Source organism: Hypomesus nipponensis, chromosome 6 (genome assembly GCF_054491055.1).
Source record: "Hypomesus nipponensis isolate SF chromosome 6, ASM5449105v1, whole genome shotgun sequence".
Classification (NCBI taxonomy): domain Eukaryota; kingdom Metazoa; phylum Chordata; class Actinopteri; order Osmeriformes; family Osmeridae; genus Hypomesus; species Hypomesus nipponensis.
This window is the reverse complement of record NC_140366.1, coordinates 8396073-8409117: the sequence shown is the minus strand read 5'-3', so window position 1 is coordinate 8409117 and position 13045 is coordinate 8396073. Positions and strand designations below refer to the sequence as shown.

General features: G+C 48.6%; 1 protein-coding gene across 1 annotated transcript in view; it reads right to left on the bottom strand.

The window, feature by feature from the left end:
* Window positions 1-13045, bottom strand: part of col12a1b (collagen, type XII, alpha 1b) — a 61557-nt gene that overhangs the window by 30803 nt on the left and 17709 nt on the right. Inside the window, exons 18-32 of the mRNA XM_084699449.1 lie at window positions 10822-10971; window positions 10562-10681; window positions 10077-10388; window positions 9066-9205; window positions 8176-8305; window positions 6845-6990; window positions 5824-5953; window positions 5545-5681; window positions 4399-4528; window positions 3591-3730; window positions 3335-3467; window positions 3188-3208; window positions 2422-2561; window positions 553-682; window positions 57-205 (exon numbers count right to left, since the gene is read on the bottom strand). Of these exons, the coding sequence (XP_084555575.1) occupies window positions 57-205; window positions 553-682; window positions 2422-2561; window positions 3188-3208; window positions 3335-3467; window positions 3591-3730; window positions 4399-4528; window positions 5545-5681; window positions 5824-5953; window positions 6845-6990; window positions 8176-8305; window positions 9066-9205; window positions 10077-10388; window positions 10562-10681; window positions 10822-10971 (2108 nt within the window). The remainder of the gene's footprint in view (window positions 1-56; window positions 206-552; window positions 683-2421; window positions 2562-3187; window positions 3209-3334; window positions 3468-3590; window positions 3731-4398; window positions 4529-5544; window positions 5682-5823; window positions 5954-6844; window positions 6991-8175; window positions 8306-9065; window positions 9206-10076; window positions 10389-10561; window positions 10682-10821; window positions 10972-13045) is intronic.

The window sequence follows — 13045 nt, the reverse complement described above, 5'->3', positions numbered from 1 at the left end:
AGCTCTGGCCTCCAAACACTAAGACGGCTAAGACAGGGAGCTGACGGCGCTCCTACCAGTCCTACCATGGCCTCAGCTCCCCCAGCAGCAGGGACGTAGATGACTTTGTACTCTTTGACCTTGCCCTCGGCGGGCTCCCAGCGCACGTTCAGGGTGGTCATGGTGGGGTTCAGCACCTGCAGGTTCTTCACTCCGCCCAGGGGCTCTGGAGAACACAAACAAGACCTGTTTAGCTGCACAGATAATGAGAAGTCACTCTTTATGCCTGGGCTGGGTGTAGCTCAGTGGAAGAGCACATGATCATGGGGTCGCAGGCTCAAATCCCCCCTGTGCTGTACATTGCTTTGGAGACATGTGACATGACATGAATGCTACAATATGTGTGCTAGTGGATGCTATATCCTGGCAATAATGTCACAATGCCTGTTCAAGTACGGTGGTCTAACTCCACTCTGTGAGGTCTATTGACCGTGACTGACTGAGCGTGTGCGGTGCCAGCTGTGGCCTTGGCTAAGTCTTGTGTCAAGAGATCCTGTCATCGGGGCCACTTACTGGTCTTTCCTCTGCCCGAGATGTCTTTGCTCTCTCCGCTGGGGTAGACGGCTGCCACGGTAACCGAGTAGGGAGTGTCTGGGATGAGCTTCTGGAGAAGAACACTGTTCTTCTTCCCTCCAACCTGGGTCTGTCAGGGGGGGGGTTAAGGTGTCGAGAATCTATCAGTCTCCACTTTGTTTTAGGGAAGTCAAAGGACCTCTTACTTCAAAGTAAGAGCGTAATTTGTTTAGGAGAAGTGAGGTTCGGATTACAAGTACTGCTAAGTGGCTTTGACGGTTACGAGCTGTTGTCAGCTTGGAGAACCCCCCCCCACACACACACACACACAAACACACACACACACCTGTCTGAACACACAAGCTAAGTAAACAGGCCAAGCTTCTTCTCCGCAAAGTCAGGGATAAGTCCTTCAAACATGACAGACATAAACCCAGAGCTCCTGCCTCAGGATTTGACTTTTTTCGAGTGGTGGAGGCAGGCACACGGTTTCTGCTACCTCCTGGTGTGCCGAGGGAAAAAAAATGGAAACGAGCTTACTGGATTTCCTTAAATCTGCCAATATTTTATCACTGCTCCTGCAGCAGTCCAATAGTGAGAGAACTCCCAAAGGCTAGTGCCATTAGATGGCTTCTAAGAGAGAACAATGCCCTTTTACACAGTTTTGTTCATGAATAAAATGTTTGAAAAGACCAAGTAGGCCTGTGGGACATCAGACATCATAGACAAACAATGCTTCAGTCTATAATCCAATTTATGAAACGTATCATGGCCCTTAATAAAAACTAAGCACATAAAGTAAGAAGGCCAAGCTATGAAACCCCACTTAAGTGGTGCTACCCCAAATCTGTTTGTTTAATGGAGCACATCAACAGTACATTATGTTGATCCTTTCTTATCCTCTTAAGCTGTTATCACCAAGAGGCAGTTCAGTGCCCAGTCATCTACTGGACAGATTTGATATCTAGATTGTATCTAGATTTGTTTAAGTCAACAAGGCCATGGACAGCGATGTCGAGACAGCTTTCCACACTCGGCTGGAAGTCGTCATGTCACTAAAACACTCTGAGTGAATCAAAAGGATGACAGGCCTTTCCTGTGGCGTCGTGTTGAGATCACAGCTTCAGAACGAGATACAATGTTTGGAGAACACTTGTCATAACTTTTCACAGACACAATAAAAATGGTAACTGGTGTTCTACATTTTGGACATGTAACAACATCATCCCAAGACAACGTTTTCTTAAGGTATTTCATCTCTGATCACAATCAAGTAACCAGTTGGGAATGTAGTCTTGGCAGCTATGCAGTGATACTCTAGGAATAAATTAAAAAAAATGTTTAGGACAGACTGTCAGAATCCAAAGGTCGAACTAACGATGAGAGAGCAGACCGACAGCTTACTAACCCTGACTGCTCAGCACGGCACAAGGGATATTTTGGGAGGTTGTCTTCTCTTTTATTATTGTAAGATTCCCCGTTACATCACAACGGTTATGAAAGGGTTATTAAACTAGCTTGGGCTTGCTGAGGAATCCCCAAGTTAGAGACCATTACTGTGATAACTAATGTCTCCACTCCCAGCTCAAACAGCTCCAAGAAATTAAGTGGGGGAAGGACAAAAAACATTACATGATAAAGTCTTAAGAAATCATGTTGGGATTTTAAAAGGATTACTGTGTTTGCTTAACTGCAGATTTGTCATGGCAGGGGTGGCCCGGTTGGCCATGACAACCAGCTGATAAACACATCTTGTTAACACACTGGACGAATTCCATCAAGTGACTCAGTTAAAGGGACAGTCTAGCCAAAACGCAACCCTAACATATTCCCTGCTTGAGACTGTAGCTTGAGACGTGTTTAACTTACCGAGAGACTCTTGCCTCCGGCCACAGGCTGGTAGGTGAGCTTGTAGTTTTGGACAGGGCCCGGGGCGTGGTCCCACTTCACGGACAGGGTGGTGGTGGTGGCGTTGAACACCTGCAAGTTCTGGGGCGGCCCAGTGGGGGCTAGAGACACACAAACACACACGTTTCCAATGAACAAATTGTTCCATGACTTCCTCATGCAAGGTGACTTGACCGAGACAGAGGATAGTGGGGGGTAAGGGGGGTGGGGGGGATTTTACATAGGGTACAAGGCATGGGACAGCCGTAACCCTGCCCCCATAATCACACGGAGTCAGGAAGCTGGATGAAGCGATGATTAGGATGATGAGGTGAGGACACAGTGATGATGTCATCGGTGACAAAACGGAAGGGGAAGCAGTGTAGATGGACCAAAACAATATGTATATGCACATGCAAATGACCCCATTCACTGGCTGACTGGTGGAGACAGATCATTAAAAACACGATGATGAAGGGATGTTACAACGTGAGGGATGGAGACACAACATGATGAATGACGTCATGACAACATGGTTGACAATGGAGTTTGGGGGGTGGGCTGTCGGTTGTCAATGGTCACACTTTTGCGCTGGAAGCTTTTGGGTACGGAAATGCACATGCGGATGGGTGGGAGGCAAAATGAAGTGTGCTTTCATCGACACTTTCATTACCGTCGGCATTACCATTATAATCATAAACGAGGACATTATAATGATAATGTCCTTTGTCCTTCTCAAACAACCTACCCGGTGTAATCATCTTTGACACTGGAAAGAGACGTCGGGAGAACAAAATGTTATTCCAGTTCTGCTCTGCATGTGCGAGCGACAGAGGGAATGTCAAACACTAAAATGCGTGTCGAGGGAGGGGAGGGCGTGGCGCGGCTGGCTTACACGTGCGCTGGCTGCCCATCAAGTCTTCACTCTCCGATTCGTCGGGGTAGATGGCGGTGACGGTGACATCGTACAGAGTGTCTGGGTCCAGGTTCTCCAGGTTGTGGCTTATTTCATCGCTGTTCAGGATGGCCTGGAATGAGAGAGAGAGACAGAGAGAGAGAGAGAGAGTGTGAATCGGCATAATCCGTTTTTTTCTGTGTGTTTGTGAAACGAGGCTGCGTCGACAAAAGGCCACCGACTCGACCGGACTTACATATTGGAAGTTGTTCTCTCCTTTCTTGGTCCAGCCAATGCGATACAGGGCCACATCGGGGGCCCCGTGTTCCCAGGTGGCCCGGAACGAGGTCTGGGTCACCTCCGAGAACTTGAGGTTTTTGGGTGCCGGAACCACATCTGTTCACATGGATAGGAGAGGAGAGACAGAGAGGGGTGATTATGAGGAAGTCCTGAGAGATGAGGCAAAGCCATGTCGTCAGAGGAAGTCTGGTCACCATGTGAGCTCGTCCCGCCGTGTATCGGCCAGAGTGAGGGAGCGTGTATTGAAAACAACATTTCCGCAAGTCATCTGGGATTAATTTGTGATGGATGATGCCCCATGCGGTGACAGATAACACACACATACATGCATGAACACACACAGACAAACAAACAAGCACACGCACGCACACACACAAACGGTTTGCCATGGCCTGTGCCAAATTGCAGCAGAATAATGCAGTTTATCCCCTGAGGGATCGGATCCCTCATGTTTGGGCTCGATCCAGGGGGAGAGGTTCAGAAGAGGCAGAAGCCCAGTTAGAGGCAGAAGCCCAGTTAGAGGCAGAAGCCCAGTTCTATTGTTGGAATTTGATATATAGTATTACAGCTATATTGTATCTAGGACAGTTCACAAGAAATGCGTGCAAAGCACATCCATTATTGTGAATATTGAGATTGCAAACTGTGAGTTCCAGGCTTCCATATTAGGTGAATGGGTTTATTTCAGCACTGTATCTCAAGCACTCAAAATGTTGCCATCCTTTGTCTGGTCTGTTTAGTTCTGAGTAGTTGTAGCAGTGTACCTGTGATGGCCTGTCCACGCATGGTGTTCCCTGGTCCTTCGTCATAGACTGGTGTGACAGACAGGTCATACTCAGTTTGAGAGATTAGGCTGGCAAGGTCTAGTGTTGTGATGTCACCATTGACATCAACCTGCAGGGCAAAAAAATATAAGTTTAGCAAGATAAAAATACAATAAAAAGTGTTTGACTTGGAGACATTTTTTTTAATAAAAGATACAGTATAAAGGGAAAATTAAGAATAATGTTGCAGTGTTTATTGCTTAGCATGGCTGGTTTTACTGCTTTGGTGTTTAACTTCATTTTTGTACAATAGCCTAACCACTAAAACCTCTCAGTGGAAAAAATGTCTTCTCTCAATAACTGAATTTCAGTTTGAAGTCATCACACTCTTTGAGGAAAGCCATTTGTCCGGGGGGAAAAAAACAGTCCTAAGAAAAGACTTGCACAAGTCATTCGTTTATATATATATTTATATATTTGTAATTCCAGAGAGTGTTAGGTGGTAGGAAAAAGTTACAACTTCCAGCAAAAAAGTGGTTGAAAAATGTCTCTTTCAGGTTATTTTCCACTTTGACTTCAAGAGAACCACAGGAAAAGCTCTTTAAAAGCAATATGGGAAGGAAAATCCTTTGGACCCTGAAGACTTTTGAAGATAAATCCGCAGAGGTCTTCTTGGGAGACAGGCCGACTTCAGATGTTCTCCAGGAAGCAGGGCTTCCAGAGGAGGCCTCTGTCCTATCCATCAGTTGCTTCTAGAGTCTTCTTGCATGTGACCACGAAGACACCTTCGGATGTGTGCTGCCTGCCGTTCCCTGTCTTCGACCCTCGCTCCGATCCAAGTGAAATTGAACTGAAGGCAGCGCTGTGATATAGTGGCTGCTCTCTGCCATCTCTGTGATATAGTGGCTGCTCTCTGCCATCTCTGTGATATAGTGGCTGCTCTCTGCCCTTTATCTCCCAGCAGCCCATAAGTCCCAGCCCGACCGCAACATATCTAAAGGTTGGGCTACAACAGCCTCTGTTGCCTGTAGACTTTTCCACCCATTCGTTTTGCGACCGTCAAATATGGACGGATGGTGTTGCGTGGAGGTTGTGAGTGACCATGATAGGGACAGGAAGGAGGAGAGGCGGTGACGCGAGTGTTACCTCTTTGAGCTCCCCGTCCTCAGGCTTGTAGGTGATGACGTACTTGCGGACGTTTCCGGGGGAGGCGTCCCAGGTGAGCTTCAAGGTGCTGTGGGTGACATCGGTGACCCTCAGTTTACCCGCCGGCGGCGGCGGCACTGACGGAGCGACGAAGATATACAGAAACGTCGCGGGAGGGGCAAGAAGAGAGGGAGACGGAGGGAGAAGGGGAGATTAGCCGAGTCTTGACAGTGTGATACATGAGCCCTCGATAAATGACATGCGTGGGGAGGAACGTACGGGTGACTCCTTGGTCCATGAGGGGGTCGCTGGCCGCCTCGCCGTGCAGGGCGAACAGGGAGAGGCTGTACGCCGTGTTGGGAACGAGCTGCTGCAGCTGTACATCACTTGCATCTGCCCCAACCCGAATCTGCACAGCAGGGAAGAGAGGGAGGGAAGGAGGGACAGAAAGAGACAGAGAGAGACAGAGAGAGACAGAGAGAGACAGAGAGAGAGAGAGAGAGAGAGAGAGAGAGAGAGAGAGAGAGAGAGAGACAGACAGACAGACAGACAGACAGACAGACAGACAGACAGACAGACAGACAGAGAGAGAGAGAGAGAGAGAGAGAGAGAGAGAGAGAGAGAGAGAGAGAGAGAGAGAGAGAGAGAGAGAGAGAGAGAGAGAGAGAGAGAGCAGGCCGGAGGAAGAGGGAGAAACAGGAATGCAAGACAGGACTTGTCACCAGGACATTTGTGAACACCTGGAGTTCTTCAATAATCCCCAACCAATCCCTGAGCGAGTGTCCTAGAAAAGATCTGCTCAACTTGGACTTCCTTTCAGAAAGCCTATGGAGTCAGACTGGCCAGCACGACAGAAGCCTTACAGCTCTAAAAGACATAGCATCTGTTCCAATTCTGTTTGGTTAATATCATCTCAATGACTTCATTGGCAAAATAACTTGTGCAGGGCCAACATGAGCTAGTCCTTCCCATTACCCTCTGTGTCCAAAGGGTCTGTTTTTTGTGGACCTTGCCTGAACACCACTGTAAAAGTCCACTTCCTGTGCTCTGTGCAGACATCATCACATTGACATCTGGAATGAGTAAGGCACCACTAGCGAGGCCCTGGCTAGCCCACCTTATAAACTGGATGTGGAAATGCTGAGCTCGCAAATGGAGGTCCTATTTAACCTCTTCCATGAGCGTGTGTGTCTGTGTGTGTGTGTGCGCGTGTGGCGAGGACTATGTTCTTGTGCGCGTGGGTGCGTGTGTGTGTGTGTGTGTGTGCGTGTAGTGAAGCCGACACTATGGCTCCACTCACCTCTTTCTCCGTGGTGGGCACAGTTGCGTTGATGGCACTGTACAGCAGCATGTAGCCTGTGGCTCCCTCCACTTGCTGCCACCTCACCCTGAACGTGGTCATGGTGGCGTCGTACACAGTCAGGCTCTTCACCGCAGCCAGGGGCACTAGAGGGCGGGAGCAAGGAGGGACAAAAAGGTTACAGGGTACCTGGAACTCAAACGATCAAGTGTGCCGTCATTCGGAAATGATTCGGAAATACCAAAAATGTGGCACGCAATTGCTGACGTTTGAGCCTTTTGGAGAAGCCTTCTATTCGATTATTTTCGATTCGGTAGGTTTGTAGGGTTTTCAGCAGCAACATACATCAGGCTCCACAGACTCTCCACGGACATCTACCATGGCAGAACACCACACCCAGCCTGTGTTTATGGCTGAGCCACACTGAGAGTTACAAGGCTTCTTCACCCAGGAGCATGATGACCTAGCCCAGTGTTAGTTTAGAAATGACCACAAAGAAGACCGCAGTGATCTAACGCTGTTGGCGGCGTTTACTTTGTGGACGACCCAACAATAAGTGTTGTTTATGACGGTGAGAAATATCTTACGAGTTTACTGTAAAATGTTTAAAGTGACAAATTAAAAAACGGAACAAAGTCAATGTAAAATACAAATGAGCAATGAAAGCACTCAGTGCTGTGTATTTAACAGTGTATTAACTCAAGTCCCTTTTCTTGGGAGACACTAATGAGGACAAGAATGAGAGCACCATCAGTTATTCTCAACATCATTAAGCCCTTTCTCTTAATCCAGTTTCCCAGCTTGGCCATCCCATTGACTTAATCATAAGACAAATATATTCAACACTTTGGCAACAACATTTTGGAAAACACGGATGCTAATCAAGACACACGAAATCAATTCTCGGTTCAGTGAACAGCGTGATTTAAGAATAACAAGTAAACAACAAATAAACAAGTTCCATCCGTGCGCTTTAAGCTGGGTAACGAGCATGGCAGCACCGGGCTGTTGTTGATTTCCAAATGTCCTGAACCATTTACCACAACAGTGGAATTGCCGAGAGCAGTTTGTTATCCATTTTTACGTTTCTTTTGATCATTGATCCCACCCTCATCCTTGCCCCTTGGGGTTTATCCTGTGCTGTGAGCAAACTCATTTGAATCGTCTGTATCAGTGCCTTGCTCTACAATAACTGAACGGAATGGTCTCGAATACTTTGAAGGGGAAATCATTTGAAGGTTTAGCCTATGCGATTTAGCAGTCAAAGTCAAAATCATTGGGGAAATAAAGGATGCAGGTGGAGGATATGGTCAGGCAGCTGGGGTACTTACAGGTGGTTTCGGTTCCCTTCAGTGGCTCGCTGCTCACCTCGCCGTTCACGGAATACACGCTGACCAGGTACTCGGTCAGAGCGGACAACTTGACCAGGACCACGGTGTTCACGGTCCCATCGACGATAACCTGACCGGATTGAAAAGGATAATAGCGTTACATGTCGTACACTCAAACGGCTATCCCAATGTTGCCATGGAGCTCATTACAAAGCCTGACAAACGTGACCTAAAGCCACCCGATGTCCTCTCTCTGCCTCTCCAAGAGTTACAAACTTGTTACGGGATAGTGCTGGAATTACAGCAGGTCAAAATCGAATGTTCCAACGACAGAGGAAACCCAAGAGCAAAACAAACGTCTTTCTGCACACTAACTCCCCTCTCCAGTTCAGAGTATTGGCCCAAAGGAGCCAGGCACATGTCAACCAATCGAAAGTGAAATCCGATTCATTTGTGTGAATATATACGTTTTGAATTATAGTATTAGAATTTGAGCAATTTCATTGAGGCAGAACGCATCACCGGCCATGATGCAATCTCCCAGTGGGGGGCCCTGGCGTCTAGGCACGAGTACACGGCAACCGGGAGTCTTGAGAGAGAGGAAGAGGCTGCATATAGGGCAGCTACACCCCCCCAAAAAGCAGCATGGATAGACAGACCGCATGAGCCTGCTGCCAGAATAACCTCATCGCCCCTGGCGGGAGAGAACCACAGAGGTCTGAGAAAGAATTCTGATGAAAACAGGGGATCAGGTCGGCCACATCTCGTTCACATCCAAACCGGGTGGGGTGAGCGCATTGACCAACGAGGACAGCCGGGTTGGGTGAGAGGAGAGTGGAGGAGAGGAGAAGAGGGGAGCGCAGAGGAGAGGGGAGGTGAGGAGAGCCCACCTGTTCTGTCGGACCTCCAGAGTACATGTATTCGACGCGATACTGATCCACCGTGCCGTCAGGTGGCGTCCAGGTGGCACGGAACGAGTGGTGGGTCACCTCAGAGGTCACCAAGTTAGTAGCCGCCTCCAGGCCTCCTCCTAGGGGGTAGGGCCACAGGGAACGTGAGCTGACATGTCAAGTATTTCACATGCTGAACTCCCCAGCCACAAATCTGTCCCCGTCACACGAGCTGGTCTGACAGACGGGGGGGGGGGGGGGCTTTTTTGCCTGGTGTGCATTTCATCGCTTTGACAAAGGGCTTTTTCAGAGAAATATGTTCTCTTGCTGTGTTGTAAATCAATATCGCGCTTACTCTTAAAATTAGATTTCAGGACAAGGCACAGTACGTCCCAAGCAAAAGTTTCCACCAACCGTTTGAGTCCCTTATAACCATATTCAGGCAAGCATATTTATCAAGTCAGTCAGGCCAAATAAAGACAGTCTAAATCATATTCACAAACATAGGTCTGGGTTTTTCCTTTCAATGTGTCTCGAGTCATAAATATCTTATTGGAATCTTCTTGCTCCTCCGCTAATCTGTTTATACCACTGAAGGGCAGTCACAGTACAACTTAGGATCAGATGACAATGCCAATTCCGTGGCACTTTCATCCCATGCTGCAAGAGTTGCCTCCACCATCTTTAAGACAAAAGGATAACATAAGCTGGACAGCAGCACACTGGTTGCACGGTATTTAGAAGGTTGTCTTAGCAGGGGATGGTTGGGGGTCCAAGTCTCTCTCAGAGACGGGGACAGGGAGAAAGTTGCCTACTCCCAAATGTGGCTTGTGAACTATGTTTTGGCCAATCTCACAGTTATCTCTCACCTCAAATGGAAGTCACCTGTCTATAGTGTCTGTAGAGTGTGCGGTAGAATGACACATGGATGTGAACGTGAAAACACACTGCCATCCTAAACCAGCCCGTGTTGAGGAAGTGAGCGACCTCCTCGATCGTCGTGTTTGGTACCTGGGCCCTTCACGCTGTTGCACAGGTTGACGGTGAGCTCGTCGACGATGTCCAGGAGGAAGGAGAAGTCGTTCACGTTGTACATGTGGATCTCGTCCGGGTCGGTGGCGATGGACCTCAGCTCATTCTCGTCGGCGTTCTTCACCCCGATGGCGTAGAGCTCGATGTTCTGGTCCCGCAGCAGCTGGGAGTTGGTGACGATCTCATCCTGGGACTTGCCGTCGGTGATGAGGACGCCGATCTTGCGAGCGTCCTCTCGGAGTCCCACGTTGGGTCGGAAGTTGTTCTCGAGGATGTAGTTCAGGGCCATACCTATGAGGGAGAGCTTCACATGAGGCCTGTTCGTGCAAAGCACACGCTGGCAAAATGATTTGTAACAAGGATAATATTTATGGGAATGAATCGTTTACTTTGGTCTGAAAGCCATAGTCAGTTACAGTCACAGCCAGTAATAATAGAACTCGAGTTGTTTGTGTAACAGTCACCTGTCATGGTGTTTCCCCCTTTGTAGGGGAGGTTGGCCACAGCGTTCAGCAGGGATTCCCTGGTAGGGTGGGCGTTCAAGTGCCATTCTGTTTTGGGGTCCCCACTGTACTGGGCCAGACCTGGAGAGAACACACAGTGTTGAATGACAAAAATCAGATGAAGGCAATGTGTTAAAGCCCAACTTTAAGTACAGCGTTGAAAGGCCTTCAAATCATGCCATGGCAGAAAAGCGCAGCGTGGAATTTCCAACCAAACGTACCAATTTGGACTCTCTCTGGACTGATGTCGAACACCCCGACCATGCGAGCGATGAAGGAGCGGATGGTTTTGAAGTTCAGACGGCCGATACTCCACGAGCCGTCCACCAGGAGGATGATGTCAGCCTTGGCCGAGGACTTGCATTCGGGGCCTGCGAGGTAGGAAGACACTGAGATGAAAAGCAGGTGCGACATCTTGGACACAGGTGCGACATCTTGGACGTTTCGGTGTTGTGACGGTCATGAGTGAACGTGCATGGAGAGGGCTGGATGGAGATGGCCGAAGACAACAATGAATCGGTTCGACACAACCACAAACACACAAACACTTGGCCAGTACCACAGTAGCAGAGTCATACACATTTGACACACTTTATGAATACAAACATTTTACACTCCGAGACAACATTTTCAAACAGCACATTGATCCATTTGCGAGATCATTTGTTAATTCCTCTCGTTTTCTTTTGGGGTTTCTCCTCCACATCGGTCTTGCTGTATACATCCACAGCCTTCCGCAGGCCTTCCGGGCGTTTCTGAGGCTGTCAGGAGGATTTGTCCCCGCAGAACAACAGGCGTGAGCCTTCTGACAGGTGATATACGACGCACTGCTCTGCCAGAGTTATTGCACATTCCTGGGGTGCTCCGTACTTGCCCCCCCCCCCCCCCCCCAGACACCTGTGTGGGTGAGAGGGCGTCCGAGGTGCACAGGGGCGCTGACGCACCCTGCCGGACACCGGAGCTAGGAAATGGAAGCGGAAATCTGCCACCGTGCCTGCAATTGAAAACAGGTTAGAAGACAATTGATTCACCCCACGTGGTTATATGCGAGAGGTAGGAAACAGATGAGGAGTGTGACGGGATAGAGAGGGATGGATGTTTAGCCGATTGTGCTCGCGGGGCGTTTGGGAGATATACCCCCGTGATATGTGAAGCCCTCACGAGAACGATGCTGACTCCCTGAGACGTTCATCAGCAAAACCAGATGTCGCACACTAAGACTGTAAAACACCCAGACAAGTAACACAAAGCAGATGACACCGGCTTTGAACAGTCGACGCATCGGATCATGAGAAAGCATCTAAGCAAATGTATCGCAACGCTAGTGCACATGTGTACATATGAATGGGCTTGTAGCTCGTGTCGTTGTTTTGTCTGTTGTGTGGGCAATGCTCCAGTTCCCAAACCTAAGTCATGGCATTGCTAATACACGGTGTGTAAAACAATATATTGGATATTGTGCTATTCCAAAAAGGGGTATTTTCTCTCTTGCGGCGCTACAGACAAGCCACCCGCGCCCGGTGCCGCAGTGATTGGACAGTGCAGGGGCCCTGAAGGCCTCTCATTGGGTAGTCTCTTCGTTTGCATGCATGTGTGTGGAACCAGTGTGTGTGTGTGTGTGTGCGTGTGTGCGTGTGTGTGTGTGCGTGTGTGTGTGTGTGTGGAACATCCTCTCTCCTGCTCAGTGGGCAGCTAGTCACTGTGTCTGCTCTCCATTACAGCAGGAATTTCTGCCCAGGGTCAGCAGCTCTCTGGGGTCTTATATGAGAAACACAACATTTTCCTAGCCGCGTGCGTCTCTGCGGCAGCGCGATACGGCTCCCCCTCCCTGGGTTGTAAAACATCTGTAATTGCTTGCAGAGTGGCTAGTTTTCCACAATGGTCTTCTTTTTTTTGGGGGGGGGGGCGACGTTAAAACGGGGAAATATCCATTGTACATTAAAAACCTTGACGTCTACAAGATATGGACTGAACGAGTTAACAAAGAGGTTTTTCTTTGCTGCGACGCAATTAGGACTGGCGTGTCAGACTCCAGAGGGAGGAGATATGGACAGTACCAAACTGGCGATGGATGAAGAAGCAGCAAAGAAACACTCCTATAAGTGTTAGTCGTAAATGCAACCTAAGTGTCAAGCTTCTCGCTATGGGCTTGCAAAATGGAACTTCAATTTACACCAGGGTTTCGCCCGATGGTGATAAGGGAGACAAGGTTTATCCCAGCCAAGCAGCCCAAAGCCATTAGTACTCGTCATAATCAAGGGCTTTGAAAGCCAAAGCAACTGGGATTCTGATTCCATTTGACGGCACATATTTCACTCTTCTGGTGCTAATCAGAGTCATATTGTGGCGCTCTTTTCTATTGGACCCCAGTCTAGGCAGCTCTACACGGTAGGAATCCAAGGAAAGGGGCCAAGCTTTGGTTGGATTGTTTTGTTTGCGTTGTTA